This window comes from Sminthopsis crassicaudata, chromosome 3, assembly GCF_048593235.1.
Source record: "Sminthopsis crassicaudata isolate SCR6 chromosome 3, ASM4859323v1, whole genome shotgun sequence".
Lineage (NCBI taxonomy): Eukaryota > Metazoa > Chordata > Mammalia > Dasyuromorphia > Dasyuridae > Sminthopsis > Sminthopsis crassicaudata.
The window spans coordinates 278,635,966-278,660,617 of record NC_133619.1 but is presented as its reverse complement, the minus strand read 5'-3'; the positions used below and the strand labels follow the sequence as shown (position 1 = coordinate 278,660,617).

At 35.2% G+C, this 24,652-nt stretch overlaps 1 protein-coding gene across 1 annotated transcript; it reads right to left on the bottom strand.

Annotated features, from left to right (window-relative positions):
* Positions 1 to 989: 989 nt before the first annotated feature.
* DYNLT3 (dynein light chain Tctex-type 3) lies at positions 990 to 24,245 on the bottom strand. The gene is made up of 5 exons (XM_074300844.1): positions 24,179 to 24,245; positions 15,236 to 15,277; positions 14,251 to 14,374; positions 12,171 to 12,248; positions 990 to 2,774 (listed from the first exon to the last, which is right to left on the bottom strand). Exons 1-5 carry the CDS (start codon positions 24,206 to 24,208, stop codon positions 2,698 to 2,700), a joined length of 351 nt encoding a protein of 116 aa, XP_074156945.1. The 5' UTR covers positions 24,209 to 24,245; the 3' UTR covers positions 990 to 2,697.
* Between the last annotated feature and the right edge of the window lie 407 nt (positions 24,246 to 24,652).

Genomic DNA, 24,652 nt, shown 5'->3' with positions numbered 1-24,652 from the left:
GAGGGACATTAAGAATCATCAATGTCTTATCCAGAGTCCCATAAATTTTCAAAAGCTGAGCCTTAAACAGTATTATTGATTTCTGATTTCTACAGCAGTATCCCTGCAATTATATCAAGCTTCCTTTCAACTGGGTAGGTGGTCTGTAAAGCTATGTACCTACAACTCACCTCTTCTTTTTCAGTCTGCAACCTAGTTCTTAGACTTGGGAAGGGTCTTAGAGATGATTTAGTTCAACCCCCTACTGGATATATGAATTCCCCTTATTACCACTTTAACAAGTAACTATCTAGGCTACATTAATAACCCCCAGTCATTACATAAAAAGGCAGTTCATTCCATTTCTAGAGTTTCTTGTTAGAATTCTTCTTTTATAATTAAAAAAATTCTGTTTCCTTCTAATATCCACTTATTAGAGGCAGTTAACATATTAGTAGCAAAGAATGACAATAGAATACTTTTACTAGAGAAAATGTAGAGATATCCATTCTTGAGAACCCGATGATAGTAATTTAAAGACATATTATTAAAGCCTCGTATAGTTAAAGCTCAGTTACTATCCTAATTTTTCAAATTTAAACCTCTTAATTAAAAAACAAACACAAACCTTAATTATATGTTAGAAAATAGAAAGCTCTTCCTATAAACATGGATTAAGAAAGTAGCTACAGAATTTTTACTGAGTTGTTTTATGTAAAATGTTAAAGAGCAAAAAGAAAAAAATAGAAGGGCATATAATTTTGTTCTAGTTAAGAGTTCAACTTCAATTCAAATCACATGGTCATTTAAAATTAGCACATACATGTGTATATATATATATGTACATATGCGCACACACACACACACACACACACACACACACACACACACACTTGTGTGTATTTATATACACATAACAGTTTCTATTTCCACTGCTGAGCATGTTGTACAACAGTATAATAGTTTATTTTCAGTCAGACTATGGGCATCCAGAAAGCAAAAAACACAGGTAAGGCAGACAATCTTTATTATCTTTTAGCTACAGAAATAGTATCAAGCAAATTCTTTTAAACAGGTTTTTTACAAGGCATATGTTTTCTGTGATTATTTTTTAAGAAACTGAGATTCAATGACCACTCAATTACACTAGTACTTTGATCACTCTAGTACAATCTTTGAGTACAAGAAAAATAGCATCAAAGTAATAGTTATGAGATAAATTTTAATTTACCAAGAGGTACACTACTGCATTTAAACTGAACTTAACTTTTTCTAATATTCATTTTAAGTTCTTAAAACTGTCCTTGCTATATATAGCTAAAATGCGAACATGCACATATCACCACCTTATGCCCCATTAATATTTTACTATTTATCACTCAGCCCTTCTTAAAAAAATTCAATGTTAATGTTTTAGTTTTCACTTTAAAGATCTAATCAGTCTTAAAAGACTATTTGCATTTTTAACTTCATTTCTTGCTTAGACAGCAGATTGACTTCGCCATTTGGTAACCCAGCTGTGTGTATGCTAATTTGAAGTCTTTACTTCTCAATATATTTTTTCTACATTTCACAAGCCCTGAGTTATTACATAACCTGCTAATGAATGTACATTTTACATTTATAACTTACTCTCTATATTTTAAATATCATATAAGTGATTTACAAATGACAGTTTATAATCAAAACAATAAATACAACTTACTAGTCACGAAAACTAAGAGCAAAATTAAATGTGCATATTTATCCCATCTTTCTTTGAATATTTCACTAAGTCAAATCTACAATGGCAAATAAAATCTACTTGTTGTAAGAACTTAATTTTTTCTAACTTCTACATGGCTTCTGTTCATTTTATTTTTGCTCTTAAAATTAATTAAATGCCAATGTCTTATAGACTTTAAATTATAGACCAAATGCTTTTTATTCCCATGTCTACAACTCAAATTATAAATGCTACAATTTCCAAACTGGGAGAAGGCACCAACAATGTGGTAACTGAACAGGATACGTACATAGTGAGTAATCAAAAAAATATTTGTTGAACACAGAATGAATGATTTGAAAAAACAATTATTAATGAATTAAGATATCTGTTCTTATTCTATGGTGAACTTTACTGGGCTAGAGAAATCAATCCACCAATATTGTTCAATGATTAACTTGGAATTTTGAAATGAAAGGCAACAAATCATTATATAATTACTTTGAAAAAAGTTAATTCTAGTTACTATATAATAGTACTTCATAAAAAAAGAAAAACATACAATACTTATAGTATTTTGCATGTATGACTAAATGAGGCACTGATAATTATTGAACTAAGAACCTGGGTTAATTTATATACACACTAAAAAGATAGAATTCTATTTTTTCAACTCCAGAGAACTTTATTATACCAAACATAATTCCCTCCCCTCCATCCTGGATACACAGCATTAATGGAAGGCTGGTGCAAACATAAATACAGTATTTAGACATTTTAATGTCTTGTTTTTCTGGGTCTGATATTTTCTTACTAGGCAAATGATTATTAAAAGTATGCTTTGAGCTCGAAGATTAGTTAGTTACATTGCTCTGTTTTTACTGTTCTGAAGCCAATTGCAAACTTTCACTTCTAGTGCAATAAGATAATTAAATAATACTATGAATAGTTTTATTCAAGAACATTTTGATAATTTCTTATGTTAAAGGCGCTGGTATACTATTCCCATTTAGTTACAGGATAATAGCAATGGCAAAAACATTGACGATACAGTTCATAGTTTGATTCTCCCATCTTATGGTACACGTTCCTGAAAAGATTAAAAAAAAAAAAAAAAGTAAATACCAGAAAACATCAAAATGACCAAGAAATATAGGTTTACATTTGAATTATTTCAAGTATTTAAATGCCTTTAAGTATTTAGGGATTAACAGAGACCTGGATGGTTGTGGTGATGTCAATATGTAAGACAGCCTTTTAAATAATAAGCACAGAAAATTTGTTGACAGAATAGGCTCACGAAGCTGGCTGACTAATGTATACCTATTAAAAAAGTAGGTAATTGTGGTATAATTGCTAGATCCCCAAGTTTAGAGCAGAGCCAGAAAACTTGAGTTCAAATTCCAGTGACCTCAGCTAAACCATTTAACTTCTCAACAACTTAATCTCTTTTGGGTAGGTTTATTTAATAAAAACAAGGAGTTGGGCTATGTTCTCTAATGTCTTTTTCCCACTCTAAAGTCCCTATCACCTATTAAGAAATACAAATATATAGTTTAACTCTCCATATATTTTGGGTCTCTTTTCAGAAAACTTTTCCATTAGCCCTTCTCCTAATCCCAGTCATTTATTTCCTACCTTAGATAAATTATCTTTGGTCTTTAACAAGACTTGGCCCAGGGATGAACTGATGGCACCATCCAAAATATCAGCAAAACCTTGGTTTACCCGTATCAGCTAATTGTAACATTATGTATTTTCCAAAAGATGTTAATATTACTGCCACGATACAAATAAGTAGAATCATGAAACCTCCAGTCTCAGCTGCAGGCATTGTTGAAACTAGTGATAAACAAGCTCAGATGGTCACTGCCAAGGAAGAAGGACTCTACATAAAGATACTTAAAACCTCAAAAGATTTTGTGATTAAGTGAAAAATCCTTTAATTTTCTGATTTAGATTATATCCTCCAAATCAATCCACATGGATTTTTGTATGAGATGGTAAATCTGACCTAATAAAATGATACTCCACTGGAATGACTAGATTGTCTTTTTAAAAATAGTTTAAAATTTTATTTATCAGGGCAGCTAGGTGGCACAGTGGATAGAGCACCAGCCCTGAATTCAGGAGGACCTGAGTTCAAATCCTGTTCACTCTTCAAAGAGGAAATCCATCTCCACAAAGCTAAAATGCTGTCTCATGTGTTCCTTCTGGAATGAATAGGCAGAAATGTTATGTTTCTGTTACAATGGGCTAGTAGGATCATGGATGACCTCTTCCATCTAAACTCTCAGGAATTTTGGTGGTCCTTGATCCACTTATATACAATTTGCTCTTGGTTGTTTCAAAAACCTAATTGAAAGACAATTATGCTCACTACTACACAACCAAGAAAGGCAATCGAGCTGGCATTCTATAGCCTGGGCCGAAATCAATATTGACACAGTTCATTGATACCTTTGGATACATGAGTCCAACTGAATCTCATGATCAGAATATCAACATGATGGAAGTAGATAATTTGACAAAAACAGATCAAATTCTTCACTGTAATGGACTCTAAATATCCTTGATTCAATTCACTCTCTTTATTAATTATAATGGAGTACAATTAATTTCCCATTTGGCCATCTTTCTCCTTGATAGATTGTCAAGTCCATCTTTCTTTTTTTTTTTTTTTTTTTTTATATATATATATATTTTATAATATTATCCCTTGTATTCATTTTTCCAAATTACCCCCCCTCCCTTATTCCCTCCCCCCGACGACAGGCAATACCATACATTTTACATGTGTTACAATATAGTCTAAGTACAATACATGTGTGTGAATATCATTTTCTTGTTGCACAATAAACATTAGAATCCGAAGGTACATGCAACCTGGGCAGACAGATATTAGTGCTAACAATTTACATTCCCCTCCCAGTGTTTCTTCTCTGGGTGTATCTACCTCTGTCCATCATTGATCAACTGGAAGTGAGTTGGATCTTCTTTATGTTGAAGATTTCCACTTCCATCAGAATACATCCTCATACAGTATCGTTGTTGAAGTATACAGTGATCTTCTGGTTCTGCTCATTTCACTCAGCATCAGTTGATTTAAGTCTCTCCAACCCTCTCTGTATTCCTCCTGCTGGTCATTTCTTACTGAGCAATAATATTCCATAACTTTCATATACCACAATTTACCCAACCATTCTCCAACTGATGGACATCCATTCATCTTCCAGTTTCTAGCTACAACAAAAAGAGCTGCCACAAACATTTTGGCACATATATGTCTCTTTCCGCTCTTTAGTATTTCTTTGGGATATAATCCCAGTAGTAGCGCTGCTGGGTCAAAGGGTATGCACAGTTTGATAACTTTTTGGGCATAATTCCAGATTGCTCTCCAGAATGGCTGGATTCTTTCACAACTCCACCAGCAATGTATTAGTGTCCCAATTTCCCCACATCCCCTCCAACATTTGTCATTATTTGTTCCTGTCATCTTAGCCAATCTGACAGGTGTGTAGTGGTATCTCAGAGTGGTCTTAATTTGCATTTCTCTGATCAGTAGTGATTTGGAACACTCTTTCATGTGAGTGGATATAGTTTCAATTTCTTCCTCTGAGAATTGTCTGTTCATATCCTTTGACCATTTATCAATTGGAGAATGGTTTGGTTTCTTATAAATTATGGTCAGTTCTCTATATATTTTGGAAATGAGACCTTTGTCAGAACCTTTGTTTTTAAAAATATTTTCCCAATTTGTTACTTCCCTTCTAATCTTGTTTGCATTAGTATTATTTGTACAGAAACTTTTTAGTTTGATGTAATCAAAATCTTCTATTTTGTGATCAATAATGATCTCTAGTTCTCCTCTGGTCATAAATTCCTTCCTCCTCCACAAGTCTGAGAGGTAGATTATCCTCTGTTCCTCTAATCTATTTATTATCTCCCTCTTTATGCCTAAATCATGGACCCATTTTGATCTTATCTTGGTATATGGTGTTAAGTGTGGATCCATATCTAATTTCTGCCATACTAATTTCCAGTTTTCCCAACAGTTTTTTCCGAATAATGAATTTTTATCCCTAATGTTGGAATCTTTGGGTTTGTCAAAGATTAGATTGCTATAGATGTACCCTTTTTTGTCCTTTGTATCTAATCTGTTCCACTGATCTACCGGTCTATTTCTTAGCCAATACCAAATGGTTTTGGTGACTGCTGCTATATAATATAGCTTTAGATCAGGTACACTTAGACCACCTTCCTCTGAGTTTTTTTTCATTAGTTCCCTTGCAATTCTTGACCTTTTATTCTTCCATATGAATTTTGTTGTTATTTTTTCTAGGTCATTAAAATAGTTTCTTGGGAGTCTGATTGGTATAGCACTAAATAAATAGATTAGTTTGGGGAGTATTGTCATCTTTATTATATTCGCTCGGCCTATCCAAGAGCACTGAATGTCTTTCCAATTATTTAAATCTGATTTTATTTTTGTGGCAAGTGTTTTGTAATTTTTCTCATATAATTCCTGACTTTTCTTTGGTAGATGGATTCCCAAATATTTTATACTATCAACATTTGTTTGGAATGGAATTTCTCTTTGTATCTCTTGCTGTTGCATTTTGTTAGTGATATATAAAAATGCCGAGGATTTATGTGGATTTATTTTGTATCCTGCCACTTTGCTGAAATTTTGAATTATTTCTAGTAGCTTTTTAGCAGAGTCTTTGGGGTTCTCTAAGTATACCATCATGTCATCTGCAAAAAGTGATAGTTTAATTTCCTCATTTCCTACTCTAATTCCTTGAATCTCTTTCTCGGCTCTTATTGCCGAGGCTAGCGTTTCTAGTACTATATTGAATAGTAATGGTGATAGTGGGCAACCTTGTTTCACTCCTGATCTTACTGGGAAAGGTTGCAGTTTATTTCTATTGCATATTATGCTTACTGACGGTCTTAAATATATACTCCTGATTATTCTAAGGAATAATCCATTTATTCCTATACTCTCAAGAGTTTTTAGTAGGAATGGATGTTGGATTTTGTCAAATGCTTTTTCTGCATCTATTGAGATGATCATATGGTTCTTATTAATTTGATTATTAATATGGTCAATTATATTAATAGTTTTCCTAATATTAAACCAGCCCTGCATTCCTGGAATAAATCCTACTTGATCATAGTGTATTATCTTGGAGATGATTTTCTGAAGTCTTTTTGCTAATATCTTATTTAAGATTTTAGCATCAATATTCATTAAGGAGATTGGTCTATAATTTTCTTTCTCAGTTTTCGATCTACCAGGTTTAGGTATCAGTACCATGTCTGTGTTATAAAAGGAATTTGGTAGGACTCCTTCATCCCCTATTTTTTCAAATAATTTATATAACATTGGGGCTAATTGTTCTTTAAATGTTTGGTAGAATTCACATGTGAATCCATCTGGCCCTGGGGATTTTTTCCTGGGGAGTTGATTAATAGCTTGTTCTATTTCTTTTTCTGAAATGGGACTATTTAAGCAATTTATCTCCTCCTCTGTTAATCTAGGGAGCCTATATTTTTGGAGGAAGTCATCCATTTCACTTAAGTTATCAAATTTATTGGCATAAAGTTGGGCAAAGTAACTCCTTATTATTTCTCTAATTTCCTCTTCATTGGTGGAAAGATCCCCCTTTTCATTTGTAAGACTATCAATTTGATTTTCCTCTTTCTTTTTTTTTGATCAAATTTACCAAAGGTTTATCTATTTTATTGGCTTTTTCATAAAACCAACTCTTGGTTTTATTTATTAATTCAATAGTTTTTTTACTTTCAATTTTATTGATTTCTCCTTTTAATTTTTGTATTTCGAGTTTAATTTTTGGTTGGGGGTTTATAATTTGGTCTTTTTCTAGCCTTTTAAGTTGTAAGCCCAATTCGTTAATCTTCTCTTTCTCAATTTTCTTCAAATAAGCCTCTAAAGATATAAAATTTCCCCTTATTACCGCTTTAGCTGCATCCCAAAGATTTTGATATGATGTCTCATCATTATCATTATCTTGGGTGAAATTGTTAATTGTTTCTATAATTTGCTCTTTCACCCAGTCATTCTTTAAGATGAGATTATTCAGTTTCCAATTACTTTTTGGTCTATTTACCCCTAACTTTTTACTGAATGTAGCTTTTATTGCATTGTGATCTGAGAAGAAGGCATTTATTATTTCTGCCTTCCTACATTTAATTTTGAGATCTTTATGTCCTAGTATATGGTCAATTTTTGTATAGGATCCATGAACTGCTGAGAAGAAAGTATATTCCTTCCTATTGCCATTCAGTTTTCTCCAAAGGTCTATCATACCTAGTTTTTCTAATGTTCTATTTACTTTTTTAATTTCTTTCTTGTTTGTTTTGTGGTTTGATTTGTCTAAATCTGAGAGTGCAAGGTTGAGATCTCCCACTATTATAGTTTTACTGTCTATTTCTTCTTGCAGTTCTCTTAACTTTTCCTTTAGAAAGTTAGATGCTATACCACTTGGTGCATATATGTTTAGTATTGATATGGCTTCATTATTTATGCTACCTTTCAGCAGGATATAGTTTCCTTCCTTATCTTTTTTAACGAGATCTACTTCTGCTTTTGCTTGATCTGAGATAAGGATAGCTACCCCTGCTTTTTTGGCTTTACCTGAAGCATAATAGGCTCTGTTCCAACCTTTTACCTTTACTCTGTATGTATCTCCCTGTTTTAAGTGTGTTTCCTGTAGGCAACATATTGTAGGGTTCTGCTTTTTGATCCAATCTACTATCCGTCTCCGTTTGATGGGATCGTTCATCCCATTTACATTTACAGTTAAAATTACTAATTCTGTATTTCCTGCCATCGTATTATCCCCAGATTATGCTTTTTTCCCTTGACCCCCCTGATCCCCCTCCCCGATATTTAATTTACAGACCCCCCTTGTGACGCGCAACCCTCCCTCTTTTTTTTTTTTTTTTTTTTTTTAGGATCCCTCCCCCCTCCCTCCAAGTCCCTTCACTTATTCCCCTTTTCCTTTTCCCTTTTCCTCTCCCCCCTTTTAATGAGGTGAGAGAAAATTCTCTGAAAAACAAATATGTTAATTATTTACTCTTTGAGCCTCTTCTGATGAGAGTAAGATTCACACAATGATTCTCCCCCTCACTAAGTTCCCTCAGATATGGTGTATTTTCTATGTCTCTTCCTGGGATGTAGTTTCCCTCTTTTTATCACTTCTTCCCCTTTTTCTGAACCGACCTCCTTCCCTTTACTACACCCCCCTTTTTTTCTTTTATATCAGTAAAATCAAATTATCCTTGAGTATTTTTTATATACCCACAACAGAGTTACAGTTCTCAAGGGTTCTGTGTACCTTTTTCTGTTTCTCTTCAGTCTTGTGGATGTAGATCAAATTTTTTGTTTAAGTCTGGTTTTTTTCTTAGAAACATATAGAATTCCTCTGTTTCATTGAATGACCATCTTCTTCCGTGGAAAAAGATGCTAAACTTAGCTGGGTAGTTCATTCTTGGTTGCAGTCCTTGATCTTTTGCCTTACGGAATATCAGGTTCCAGGCCCTTCTATCTTTTAATGTGGAGGCAGCCAGATCTTGGGTGACCCTTATTGTGGCACCTTGGTATTTAAATTGTTTTTTTCTAGCTGCTTGCAGGATTTTCTCCTTTGTGTGGTAATTCTGCAGCTTAGCCACAATATTCCGTGGTGTTCTTTTTTTAGGGTCTATTTCAGAAGGAGTTCGATGAATTCTTTCCACATCTACTTTCCCTTCTGTTTCTATTATCTCTGGACAGTTCTCTTTGATAATTTCCTGTAAAATAGAATCTAGGCTCTTTTTTTGGTCATAGTTTTCTGGAAGTCCAATAATCCGCAGATTATCTCTCCTAGATCTATTTTCCAGGTCTATAGATTTTCCCAGTAAGTATTTGACGTTGTTCTCCAGCTTCTCATTTTTTTTGTTTTGTTTGACTGATTCTTGGGTTCTCTGTGAATCATTCATTTCTATTTGTTCCATCCTGACTTTTAAGGAGTTATTTTCTTCTTTCACAGTTTTTAGTTCTTTTTGTAAATGCCCAATTTCGTTTTTAAATGAATTGTTTTGCTCTATTGAATTTTTTTCCATTTCCCTAATTTTTTTTTTTTGAGAATTATTTTCTTTTTCCAATTCAGAAATTCTATTTTCTTGAGACTTTTTTATCTTTTCCAATTCAGAAATCCTACTTTCCTGTGTTTTTTTAACCTTTTCTAATTCACTAATTTTGTTTCCCTGCATCTCCTGTGAATTCTTTATTTTTTCCAACTCCAATTTCAGGACGTTGTTATTCTCTATCATAACTTCCCTTTCCTTGCCCCATTTTTCTTCGATCTCCCTCAATTTCTTAAGAGCTTCTTCTAGGAGAGAGTTATGTGATGGGGGGCAGGAATCGTTCCCCTTTAGGTTGTTATCTTCTGAATCTTTGCTGTTAACTTCCTCGGGGTTGGATACCCGCTCTTTCTCTGTATAGAAGGAATCTATAGTTTTTCTAGCTTTTTTGCTCATACTTAAAAAATGTTTTGGGGTCTGTCCCTGGGGTAGGAAATTATTTACTTCTTTACCAGCTTCCTCCCAGACCGGATGGATGCAGCGGCCCCTGCGCCCGCGCTAAGAGAGAGCTCTGGGAGAGAGTTCCCCACCCCCTCCCTGGAAGTGCCTCAGAGGTGATTAGCACTGCTGTGCTTTGAGGGCGTAGAATAGTGAAGACAGCAAGAAGCTCAGCCTATGTGTCCGGGTGGGGAGTGGATGTCTGCAGCAGGTGACGTGAGAAGCCCCTGCACTCAAACTGGAAGTGTCTGCCAGAAACCGCGGTCCCTAGTTCAAAGGTTCCGCTTCTCTGGGACTTCCTGGAGCTGAGTTCCACTCCCTCCAGCTAAGCTAGGCAGTGTGTGTTGCCTTGGGCCGTATCCACCCACTTGTCAGTCTCTTAACTATTCTCAGGAGGTAGCTGAGGCCACACCCCCTGGTGCCGAGTCTGCCGAGTCACCCCCAGGGTGGGGGGGGGGGGGGAAATCTAATCTGAGTTTTAAAATATTTTGGCTTTCTCTTCTGAACTGCTAAATAATTAGCAGAGAAGAGCTAACAGCCTGTGCCAGATTCCTTTACCTCAGTGGCTTCTCTGATCCCAGAGCCCCTCCCAGCGCAATGGGCGCAGTGTGCCCCTACCCCACCGTCTGTGCTGGTCTTTCTTATTCCTCCCCTGAGAACTGACCTTTCCTGTTGAAACTCCAGATTCTCTTCAGCTGGTAAGTCGTGCTTCCAGTCCTTGTGGTATCTATCAGTCCTGAGCTAATTTTGAGACTTAATTTATCTAATTGGTTGTGAGGGAGTGAGGACGTTCACTGAGTCGTGTGTTTCTTCTCCGCCATCTTGGCTCCGCCCCCACTTCATCATCCAAGTCCATCTTTCTCCTGAATACTGTATATACTTTGCATATATTAAACAGGATAAAGTTCTTGGTCTTTAGGGGGAGAAGTGAAGTAAGTAGGCAAACTGCCTCAAGGCTTGCCAAACATGTATCTTGGATTCTGGAGTCCAGAGTCACCAGCCTCTCTCCTCCTCATCCTGACACCAAGTACTTCTGGCCTCTCTCCCTCCACCCTCCAATCCTTGCCTATAATTATCTTAACACCAAACATTCAGCAAACACCAATAGTGAGAAGAGCCATTTATCCAAATATATTCTAATAGAGTCATTGTCTGGCATCCAATAGGTAATTAGCCTTAAGTGCTCAGTTGTCTGATTCAAGCACACCTTTTTGGAGTTTCAGCCCTCTACAATATCTGAACCACCTTACAAATATACTGCTGAATTCTACTTTGAGAATAGAATTCCCTTATTCAGTCAGCTGCTACCAGTTACCACAGTCATCCATTCCCTGGAAAAGTCTGAATCTGTCCAGGTAAACTCATAAGCCACTTCAAAAGCTGCCAAGTTTTTGCTCAATAGGCATTGGTTTGCCACATTCAGAAGCAGGGGGAAACCGTTTACCTTGTGGATTGAGGGAACCATGAATTAAGTGATTTGCTCAGTCACACAGCTAATAAAGGTGTGGACTCAGGACCTCTTGACTCCAGAGCCAGTGCTCTATCTACTGGACCATCTAGATGCCCATGCACCTAAACACTTGGAAAAATTCCATTCTCAAAGAATGGCAGACTCTTTCAGAACAGAGATAATGTGTGAGCCAGTGTTCCTGGTAGATGAGGCAAAGTTTCAACTTTGTCCTTATTAACCCCCAGCAGCATCTGACTGAAGTTAGATAAGGAAAATCCCAGTATGTATAAAATAATTCTGTACTATGACCCCTTTTAGAATCTTACCACTCTTATACTATGTAATATAATAAAAACAGAAAAGAAATGCACTGAATAAGTAACAAAAGTGGACTATTTTGTTTTATATGGATTGTACTTTGATAAAATGTCTTTTATTAAAAGTTCTTACCATCAGATGTAGTATCCCAAAAACATGAGCTGGCTGTGTGTAAACCAGATCCACTCTTTTGCATCACTGCACAAGTAACTAAAAGATAAAGACACAAAATGAGTGAGCTCAAAAACAAAGAGAAGATGCATAAATAAAATCAAAAGTGAAAAAGATTAAAAAAAAAGATACATGAAGTTTTCATACCTTTAACAAAGTAATGTTTGATTTCATAGATATGAAATCTACAAAAATAATGAATAACAGAACAAATAGTGAGTAGATAAAGAAAATAATAAAACATATTAGTTTACTTCAATAATTTAATACTTCAAAAATTTATGATTTCTTTGGTATGATTATTCCATCCCTCTCTGACCCATAAGATAGTCTTCAAGAATTGCTGTGACCAAACAATATATCACTGTTTGGCCAACCTAGTAATGAACCTCTCCACATTTAGCAAAGCTGGACCTTGGATAACATATAGTTAATGTTACTAGATCCACATTCAAAGCCTTTTTTTTTTTTTTTTCTCAATATAAATTGCTATGGTTAAAGCCTTTGCATGATAAAGCCTTTGAGGATGCAGAGTCATTTCCATATAATGTGAGTAGTAGTAGTGCTGAGGATAGTAGTACTGTTGGAGATAATATTAGTATAGAAAAAGTTTAAGGCTGTTCACATACTAAATTAGTTTCATGTGTAGGGAGAGGCTTTGAATTTTTTTGCATAACCTACAAGAGGAACTGTGAAAAGTTTCATACCATTTGATTAACAGATTCATTCATTCCTTCAACAAATATTTGCTGAAGAGCTATTAAGCTCAAGGAATTGTTGAGGATACAAATATAAATAAACAACAGTAGGCTCCCATCTCAAGGAATTTACAATATAGTGGAGTAAATAAAATGCAATTCAGACTATGTTAAGAGTTAAAGGGGAGTTATAATTAAATTGATACAAGGATTGAGGTGAAGGAGATATCACACCTGATTAAGAGGGATTAGGGAAGGGTACATGAGAAAGTATGGTTTATGAAAAAGAGAACTGAAGGCTTCTAATTTACACACAAGACTTTGAACACTAGTAGTAGGAGCTCAAAACTTCTCATGTGAAATTCAAAATGGACTATATCTTTGCCATCTGATAGTTAATTAAAAGATGTGGAGAATATAAAGCCCCCCAAAAAAGCATTTAATATAGTGAAACAAAATGTTATGTTTTATAGCAGGGAGTTTGCCATCATAATCATGCAAGATTCCTTGAAAAAAAAATTCAATATGATGTTCAATAATGAACATCAGACAAGAAGTGAAACAGAGACTATATGCTCATCAAAGGTATTCACCACTGTGGTGAATGAGATACAGTCCAGTATCCAATTTGAAAATGGGTTCCCTGTAGATGATGTTGTAATGATAGACGTAAAATGTCTACTGCCCAAAATTCAATATGCTTTTGGGGGTTGATCTACAGAGCTTGTCTACCAGTATGTTTATCTGGGATAGAGAATAAAGATGGACGAGTTGGGCTCAGAGTTAAACAAACAGGAAGAAGAAAATGATATGGCTTCTTTTGGGAAATTGCAAAACTTTCAAGCTCCCCATGAAAGCAAAAGCTTATCTTTTCAAAAATAGCATTTTATTAATATTGTTATATGGCAATGAAAAATGTTACACCACAGCTTCCAAAGAACTAAAGATGATTGTTACAAGCAGGGGAAGAAAGAGGATAACAATGGGTATGAGGTTACATCACCTAATCAATGAGGAACTCCAAGAAAAACTGTAAGGGATTTCATCAAAGAATTGTATAATAGGAAGAGAAGATGGAGAGATCACACATCAAGTATGATGATCACATTACATAGCTCTAACCAGGAAAAAGTGAAGAAAGCCTTCAGTATGTTGGTTATAGTGAGATTTTGAAAGAATAAAAGACTAGAACAGAAAAAGCAGTTATCAATCGGGTATAATTTGCATTGTTGGAGGGAACTCCCAAATCAAAGAGATCACAGAGCCTTTCAAGGATCTGAAAGGGAAAGCTGTAAATTTCATGCAAAAAGAGTAAATTAGTGAATACAGACCCTACTACTTACCTATATATTTATATGTCTTCCCTAACTTTACCAAATGTGTTAAGGATTGTTCCACTATAGCTGCAGTCCATTGGTTGACATTATTCTGATTATAATCCACACCGCCCAATATAGCATCTATACACTAAAAGTACAGGAGAACAAAGAATCAGTACTGATTACAGAGGCAAATTAAGATAGAAATAGCAAAAGATTACCCAAAACAAATATTTTTCTAAGAAAACTAAACATGTTAAACATATATACTGACATAGCTAGGGATCCCAAAGGCTGGGGCTAGATCTGGAGTCAAATCCTGTCTCAGATTCTTAACTACTTTGTGGCTCTGGGCAAATCAGCCTCCTTAAACCTTAGTTCTTCTGTAAAATACAGATGATGATAGCACATAACTCACAGGTTGCTGTGATTAAATAAGGTGATATATGTGAACATTTTGCAAACATCAAAGCAATATATTTATATAAATGCTAGGTATACTTCAAATTATCATATATACATGAAGATTATTACATATTATATACATATATATATATATATATATACATATACATATATATGTGTGTATGTATGTATATATATATATATATATATAAATATAAAAACCAATGATCAAAAAACATGTAATCATTCTTTTTAACCAGAGCTACTGACTCCAAGTTCATCAACTGTTTTTCTATACAACAGGAGTTAACCTTTTTTGTGTTATGATCATCTAGTGCAGGAGTCAGCAAAATTTAGCTCATAAGCCAAATGTGGCTCAGTGTCTGCTGTTGTATGGTCCATAAGCTAAGAATGTTTTTTAAAACATAAAAACTATTCCTAGCTTATGGAGTATAGTCTTTGGACCCTTTTCATAATGCTTCTAATATTTTTAAAAAATACATATATATATATATATATAAAAAAATTACAAAGGAAGTAAATTATAACAAAACAACTATCAATTGTCACAATGGAATGCAATGAATAAATATATATTACCTACCTCTTTCACAATATTGTGTGCTTCATCAGCATTGAAGCCAATCTAAAAAAAATGATAAAGATAAAATGTTTGGGGATATAGAATTGTTTTTAATTTATAAAATCATACTTGCATACGCTAAAAGATTTGGATCTCAGAAACCATCTATTCCAATCCCTTCATTTTATAGGTAAGGAAAAGGGACAAGAGAGGTTAAATAATTTGATCAAGGTCACACAGGGAAGAGAAAAAGGTAACATTTAAAATCAGGTTCTCTGAACCAAATCAATGCACTAAGCAATCCTAAAAAATTGTATATAAATTAAACTTTTAAAAAATTGAATTATATTTTAAATGCCCTGAATTACTTATTCTCACTTCTTTCAAAGCTCTGCTCAAATGCCACTTTAAAGTAAAAGAAGGTGTTTCCTGGTATATCCCTTTGGATACTAGTGTTCTCTGCTCCCAAGATCAAAAGGAAAGCAGAAAATTAAGGGGAAAAAATTTTAGACTATCTCAGATAAAGATTTTACATCTCAAATATATAAAGAGCTCTGATAAATGGATACAAGCCATTCACCAATTTGATAAATGACCAAAGGATATGAACAGGAAGTTTTCTGATGAAGAAATTGTGTGTGTATATATATCCAGATCAAAAAATGCTGTAAATCATTATTGATCAGAGAAATGATGCTGTTTTAAAAATTTAAATTAAATTAAAATACAGTTGGTTCTTACCTCCTCCTTATTGGGGAAGAAATAAGCAAAACAAATCCTTCTTAAGAAATATTAATAATTAAGTAAATTAAAATCTTGAATTGGTCAGGGACAAAAAATTTCTCAATCTGCACTGAGCCCATCACAATATATCAAAACATATGAAATCAGTCAGTGCACTGACTGGAGTTTTTAAATCTTTAAAAGTTCTTTTTCTTTATAATGCTATTACTTTTGCATAAATTCTTATCCAAGTACTGCTCAATTTACTCTTCATTAGTTTATCCAACTCTTTCCAGGTTTCTCTGAAAGCATGCCCTTCAACATTTCTTAGAATAAAATACTACATTACATTCATATACCATAATTTGTTCAGTCATTTTTTAATTAGTAGACATCACCTTACTTTCTAGTTCACAAAAAGAACTGTTATAAACATTTTTTGTAAAATAAGTAAATCCTTTAAAAAGGGATTATCTTTAGAAGTTTATACCGTACTAAGTTTTCAAAGTCAGATATTCTTTTCCCCTGATATGTGTGTAGGTATGCATCATTTGTGTGTGTGTGTGTGTGTGTGTGAATGTATGTGTGTATAAATGATGGAGGTGGTAAAATGGAGGGATAGTAATAATTTAAGATGGAAAATTGTTAAAGCAGCAGCAAATAGAGAACATAAGATATTTAACATAATTTCCCAATATCTGGAAATAAATAATTAAATTATACAAAACATCCATGGGGGATATTTTTTCTTGTTCAGAAGTTAGTAACTGCCTGCAATTTATAAGTGATTAAAGAATATGAACAAATAGATGTCAATAAAGAAACCCAAGCCTATCAATAATTTATATGAAGATATGCTCCAAATAACTAATGATAACAGAAATGCAAAATAAAAGAACTCTGAAGTTCCATAATACCCATCTTATTGACAAATATGACAGAAAAGGAAAGTGACAATTTTTGGAGGAGATATTAGAAAGCAAACACACAAATGCAGTGTTGGAGCTGTGAAATGGTGTAAAAAAGTAATTTGGAACTATGTCCTCAAATTCACCAAACTGCAAAATCCACTAATGCTATTATTACCTCTGTCTCCCAAAGATCAAAGGAAGATAAAAAGGATCCATATGTACAAATATTTTTACCAGTTCTTTTTGAACTTTGAATGACAAAGAATTGGAAATTAAGAGGATACTCATCAATTGGAGGAACAGCTAAACAAATTATAGCACAGGAATGCACCATGTGATTCTAAAATCACATCATGTCTGATGTAGAAAAGGTAAAATGAGTAACTATAAAAATGAAGTGCCAGAACAAATAATAAAAAAAATTAAAGGAGGAAAGAGAGCTTGTAGTTCTGGAATCCCATTCACATTGGGTTAAAGAGGAAACAATACCCTACTCTTATCAGATCTCAGTAAATGAGAGAATATATGCATTTGGAAGGAGGGAAAGTCTTCTAACTTTATAAAGAAATAAGAGGGTGGGGGAATAAGACAAGGAGGTGGTACAAAAGATAAGAAGGTGGGAATGGGATAGTGTGTAAATTAAAGAGAATGGGATAAAGAGGAAATAATATATATTTGGAAGGTTATAAAAGACTTAATTTAGGTAAAATGAGAGCAAGGATAAAATGTGGGGGGAAAGGATAAGGGAAGGAGTTTTGGAGAGGGGGTAGGTTAAGTAATAGAAGGGCAAGTAGCTGGTAGAAGTAAAGCTGGTAGAAGTCAGAAGAGTCAGGAAAAAAGAGATACAAACAAACAAACAAAAAAATAAATAGCAGGGCCAGAATTTATTATGAAAAAATAGCTGGATTAGTATCATGATCTCAAAGTTAAAGCTAAAACATTTAATCAAAAGAAAAAAAAAATAGAAACTACTCAATGTCTACAAAATTAATATTATTTTAGACTATTTAAAATAACTAGACAGTATAAAGTTGGAATGTTGTTGTGGGTAGGAAATGATGATTTTGTAGAATTAGAAAAATATGGTGAGACTTGGACTTATGAAGGAAAATGTTACTTACCTTCAGAAAAACAGGATAAACAAGCATATAGTCTTACATAGAGAATGTATCTCTACATTTAATTGTAGCCTTTGGGAGTAAGGGAGAGAAAAAAGGGAAAAAAAAAATAGAGTAAAAAGGTAGAGCATAAAACAAAAGAAAACCTACAAGGAAGCAAAGAAAAGATGGACACCTCTGAACACAGTGTTCTTGAAGAATGTTAGAGGGGATGTGGGAAAACTGGGACACTAATGCATTGTTGGTGGAGTTGTGAAAGAATCCAACCATTCTGAAGAGCAATCTGGAATTATGCCCAAAGTTATCAAACTGTGCATACCCTTTGATTCAGCAGTGCTACTCCTGGGCTTATATCCCAAAGAAATACTAAAGAAGGGAAAAGGACCTGTATGTGCCAAAATGTTTGTGGCAGCCCTTTTTGTAGTGGAGAATGGTTGGGTAAATTGTGGTATATGAATGGAATTATTGTTCTGTAAGAAATGACCAACAGGATGAATACAGAGAGGCTTGGAGAGACTTACATCAACTTATGCTGAGTGAAATGAGCAGAACTAGGAGATCATTATACACTTCAACAACAATACTGTATGAGGATGTATTCTGATGGAAGTGGATATCTTCAATATAGAGAAGATTTAATCCAGTTCCAATTGATCAATGATGGACAGAATCAGCTACATACACCCAGAGAAGGAACACTGGGAAATGAGTGTAAACTGTTTGCATTTTTTGTTTTTCTTCCCAGGTTATTTTTACCTTCTGAATCCAATTCTTCCTTTGCAACAACAACAACAACAACAACAAAAATTCGGTTCTGCACATATATATTGTATCTAAGATATACTATAATATACTTAATTTGTATGGGAATGCCTGCCATCTAGGGGAGGAGGTGGAGGGAAGGAGGGGAAAATTCGGAACAGAAGGGAGTACAAGGGATAATGTTGTAAAAAATTACCTATGCATATGTACTATCAAAAAAAAGTTATAATTATAAAATTAAAAAAAAAAAACAATGTGTTCTTGGAATAGAAATCTATTACTTTATGTTTTGAATGCTCTCTTATGTTTTTCTGTGTACATGGTAAAGTTGTCTTTCTATTTTGTATGTAAGTTTAAAATAAATAAAGAAAAATAAATAAATAAATAAAACAAAAGTAAGCTCTTTTCAAACTATTTACTTTGAAGTAATCAGTTTGATCAATTTTGGCCAATTCCTTTCAAAGCAGCAGTCAAATAGAAAGATAAGTATCTATTACATGCCAATCAGTAAATGAGCTTAGGGAGAATTTTAAAAAATGATTATGATCATGCTGCATGACAAAACTTACATAAATGACTTATTAAAACATTATGAGAATACAAATCTGCCTGTATCTGGCTATATATAACCTTGAACAAATTGACTGTTCAATTAAATTTTCTTCTCTGAGTTTTACTTGCCTTAACTATAAAATAAGGATGCTGAACTAAGTCATCTTTACTGCCCCTTCCAACCCCAATATTTAAAGTACTTAACTGTTTGGCACAGACCAAAGAAGTTCACTGAAGAGGAATAAAGGTGTGCTTCCTTTATGGTGGAAGGTCTTTAATAAAAAAGGGTAGCTAGAGGTCCTCGCAACTGGCACTCATTTACATAGCATTACAAAATTTGCCAAGAACCCAGTGAGACAAATATTCCTATTTTACAGATCAGGAAACAGAGATTCAGAGGGATTATTTGATTTCACAAAGATTAGAGATTTAAATCCAAATGTTTCTGATTCCTAGTATTCTATCCAATAGTGTCATATATTAATATGGTGGAGGGGAGGGAAGAAAGCTTTGAGCACTGATACAGAAAAGAATAACAAGAAAAAAAGAGTTCAAAAAGAATTTAATAGTCTGTGGGTAGGTCAGGACACCAGGAATAACTCAAGCAAAGAGCTCTTGTTTAGGAGTAATGGGGAATAAAACTAGATAGGTGAAAGAGAAGAACTACATTAAAGAAGTCTAGAATGTCAGGCTAAGAAATGTACACTTGATACAATAAGGAGTTATTATTCTACTTTTAAGATAAGACGCCTTTTCTGTATTGCGTACAATCCAACAAACACATAAGGAAAAGTTCCAGTATAAGTGAAAGGTTATGGCTGCATTTTAAAATGCAAAGAAGAAAGGGAGAAAGAAGGAAAATGGAAAATATGTTTAAAAACATTCAGGCTGAGGCTATAGTAATGAAATGCCCTTGATTTGGGAGACTGAGAAGAATGAGGGAAGGGGCACAGCTTAGTCTGAACGATATTCTATTAAAAACTTTACTTCAAACTCCTAGTCAACATAATTATCTTATATGGCCCCACTAGTCCCCATGGAAATAAAGGTAAATGTGAGAGTATGAAAGTTTTGGCTTTCCATTATGAAGAAAAAACTATTTGAAAGACCTTAGAATTCAAAACAAAATACCAATCAATCATGCTTTCAAAAACTAATAATGAAGCACAGCTCTCATTTCTTGGCAGAAAGGTACAGAATGTGACATCAATTCTCAGGGATGGGCACTGTGTTGATTTATTTTGCTGGACTATTTCCATGTCACAAGGGAAGCTATAATTGAGCTAAGATGGGGTAGTGAGCAATGACAAATGATTTTTTTTTAAAGAGTTAAAAGTAAAACATTTTTAATGCATACAAGTACAGGAGGATACACAAACAGCAATTTGTTATTATTTGGAATAGGTAATAAAGCAATTATGCTATCACCTAGTTTAAAACTATCTAAATTAATTATAAATATTAAATTATTTGGATATAAATTAAAAACTGAACCTATGAAATTGTTTCTCATACAGTCTTCTGCTTTATTTTTTGAAATGTGTTAATGATTGTTAGGTTCACAATAAAAAAGAACATTTATATTAAAAAAAGAAAAAGATTATTTATAGGGCAGCTCAAGAGCTGTGTGTGTGTCTCACAAGTTTTTTTTTTTTAATCTTCATAGACATATAAGAAAATTTTATAGACAATAAACTGAATTCACAATTAAAAAGGAGGAAGGAAATAAGTTGAATTGCCTCTCTAAAATGATACACTACTTTTAATGATCCCCAAGCTTCTGAAACAAAGGCCCATTTTTAAATATCAAAAATCTACTGGTTACACAAGATATGGAAGATTAAAAGTGTGAGTCACCAAAAAAGAAACAGAGTTGATGGTGAGTATAATTAATTAAATTTCTTACCAATCAAGAGTTGTGCAAGAGAAATGCTAGAAAGGATACCATCCATATGTATGAATGGAAAAGATGGGCCAAACATAGTCGTAATGAGGAATGATTGATAGAAAGCCCACATACTCCACTAGTATTTTTTCATTGTCAAGAGATGAAAAGGAAGGTTCTTAGTGCACTAGGAGGAAAGGGACAAGATTAACACAGTATTAAAAAAAAAAAAAATTATTTGCACAGTTGCAAGGAGTACATAGATTAGATGGTAGATCATTCAGAGTAAATATTAAGAATGGCCTGCTTTGCTATTTTATAATTAATTATTTGTACTCTTACAAACCAATTGAATAATTTGCAGCTGCTTAGCCTTTTCTTTATGTGATTTGTTAAAACAATGAATTATAAGAACAAGTTTTAAATGATCAGAGAGCTTTAAAGGAATAAAATATAAACTGAAATTTTCAAAATATTTAATGACTCTAGATTATCATTGAATCATATGATTTTTACAAATGCAAATGATTTGGTAGATTACCAAGTCCAAAATCCATAGATTTGTTTCTATGTCAATCAACAAATATTTTAGTTACATAAGTGTTCAGAAGTGTACTATTAACTTAATACTTTGTTAGTTCAGGGGAAATAAATGAATAGATATGGAAGTTGTATAATTCCTTGAAAACTTTGTAAAAAGAGTAAAAGTGTAGATTAAAGGGTTGAAACTTTCTATTTAAAATACTCTGCATGGATGCCCACCATTTGGAGAATTATGTAAATGTAATGCAACATTATTGTTCTTTAAGAAGTGACAACTAGGTGGCGCAGTGGATAGAGCACTGGCCCTCTGGTCAGGAGGACCTGAGTTCAAATTTGATCTCAGACACTTAACACTTCCTGGGCAAGTCACTTAACCCCAATTGCCTCAGGGGAAAAAAAAGTGACAAGCAGATTGATTTCAGAAAAGCCTGGAAAGATTTGCATGAATTGAAACTAAGTGAAGTGAACAGAATCAAGAGACTATTGTACACAGTAATAAGATTATGTAACAATCAACTGTGATGAACTTGGCTTTTTTCAACAACAAGATTCAAGGCAATGCCAATAGACTTGGGGATTGAAGATGACATTCAAACAGAGAGAGAGAACTGTGAGGACTCAATGTGTTATCAAAGCATACTGTTTTCACGTTTTTTGTTTGTTTTTCTCCTGACTTTTATTTCTTTTGTTCTGATTTTCCACAGATAACATGCCAAATATGGAAATATCTGGAAGAATTGTATGAGTTTAACCTATATGAGATTGCTTGCTGCTGAGGAGGGGGGGGAATTTGTAACACAAAGTCTCGTGGAAATCAATGTTGAAAATTTTTACTTACAATTTTTAATTACATTTACTTGGAATTTTTAATTACAATTACTTGGAAAAATAAAATACTATTGAAAATTAAGAAAAAATACACTGCAGAGAATGGAATGAAACTAAACTCTTATCAACTAAGTTTAGAAGGCTTGATTTTTCTATTTCTCTGAGAATCCTTAGTTTCAACTCGAGATTATTACACCAGAGGCAGCTAGGTGGCGCAGTGGATAGAGCACCAGCCCTGAATTCAGGAGGACCCCAGTTCAAATTTTATCTCAGACACTTAACACTTCCTGGCTGTGTGATCCTGGGCAAGTCACTTAACCCCAATTACCTCAAAAAAAAAAAAAAAAAAAAAAAAAAAAAAAAAGAGAGAGAGAGGGGGGGGGAGGGAGGGAGAGGGAGAGGGAGAGGGAGAGGGAGGAGAGAGAGAGAGAGAGAGAGAGAGAGAGAGAGAGAGAGAGAGAGAGAGAGAGAGAGAGAGAGAGAGAGAGAGAGAGAGAGAGAATGAGAGATTATTACACCTTGGATTCTGCCCCCTGCTTGGTTCTGAAAGTGACCCAGTTGTGGGTCACTCACATCTGACTCTTCCTGACCCTTCTTGGGGTTTTCTTGGCAAAGTTACTACAGTCATTTGCCATTTCCTTCTCCAGTTCATTTTACATTTAAGGAAACTGAGGCAAACCGTTTTTAATGACTTCTCCAGGGTCATACTGCCAGGAGGTGTCTGCATCCACATTTGAACTCAGGTTTTCTACTATCCACTGCACTACCAAAGTGGCCAAATAAATGCCATTTTAAGTCTCATGATGAAAGCCTCCACTGCTCGTGCGCATGCCAACAAATCGAAATTCAAAGTCAGGGATACAAAGTCTCTTAGAAAAACAAAACAAAAAAAAGTAGGACTGGGGACCTACTTCTGGGCTTTTTTTTTTTTTCTCGATTTCTAAAGCTGAAATCTTAAATGAGTAGGCACAACTCCCCGGAAAAATAAATTTTTTTAAAAGAGAAATTTTGAGGTTTATCATCTGGAAGCTTAAGACACCCCAGGCTGCCCCCGGCGGGTCAGGGCTCCAGGGATAAGTGCAATTGCTTCCTCAGCCTCAGCTAGTCCCCATGTAAAACTTTGGGCACCCAACCCCTCCGCGCCCCAGACTGTCAGAGAGCATCCCAAAGGAGTGGGGGAAGGGGGGACGTCCCGTCTCGGACACCTCCAATACGCCGGCGTCAATTTCGTTTGGGAGGGGGAAGAAAGGGGAGAGGTTGGGGGAGGGAAAGAAGGTTTGGGTACAGGAGAGCTCCGGAAGATACAGTAACGACCACGCCCTGCCGCAGGGGAACCGGGCGCCCGGAGACCAAAAGGGAGGCGGCCCCTCCCCCCTCTCTCCGCCAGCAGGTCGGCCAGTGCTCCAGTCCAGAAGCGTCCCTCCCCCGAGAGGCACGAGACCCCTTTCAAGGCGCGCGCCCCCAGCCCCGCCCTGCCCTGCCCGGTTCAATCCAGTCTAGCTCCCGGAACCCCTCGGAACAGGCAAAGGGGTCAGTCCGGAGAACGGACTGGAATCTGCTCGCTAGGGGGAGAAAGATCTGAGGCGTCCCAGGGAACAGCAGTGGAGGGGAGCAAAGACCCCTGAATGGGGAGGGGCGGTACCTCTTCGTGGTGGGGCTGATATTCCTCCATGGCGGCGACTGCTCTTCCTGAGGGCGGGGACTTGGGGGGGGCGGGGAAGCTTCTAGGGTCCTTATTGGCCTCCAGGACAGACTCCGCCCTCTCCCTACCCTCCCTCTCCTCGTCTCCTCCGCCCCTCCCCAGCTCCAGCCCCTCCCTCCAGTCCATCCGGCTGGGAGGGCTGCTCTAGTTTGGTGAAGTAGGTTCTGGAGTCCTAGTTGGAATGGGGGGGAGGGGAGCTGGTGGAATGTTAAGGGACAGGTCAGTTCTCCGAGAGCCTCCACAGCTGTGGATCATAACATGGGAGCTGACTCAGGTGTCGCAAACTGGGCATGAGATAAATTAGAGGCAAAGAGAAGAAGAGCGAGAGGTCAGACAACACAACGGCCTCTCAGTCTCCTTGTATCATCCTCTCACGAGAGGAGATTCATTCTGGCTTGGATCTCCAGCTGTCAC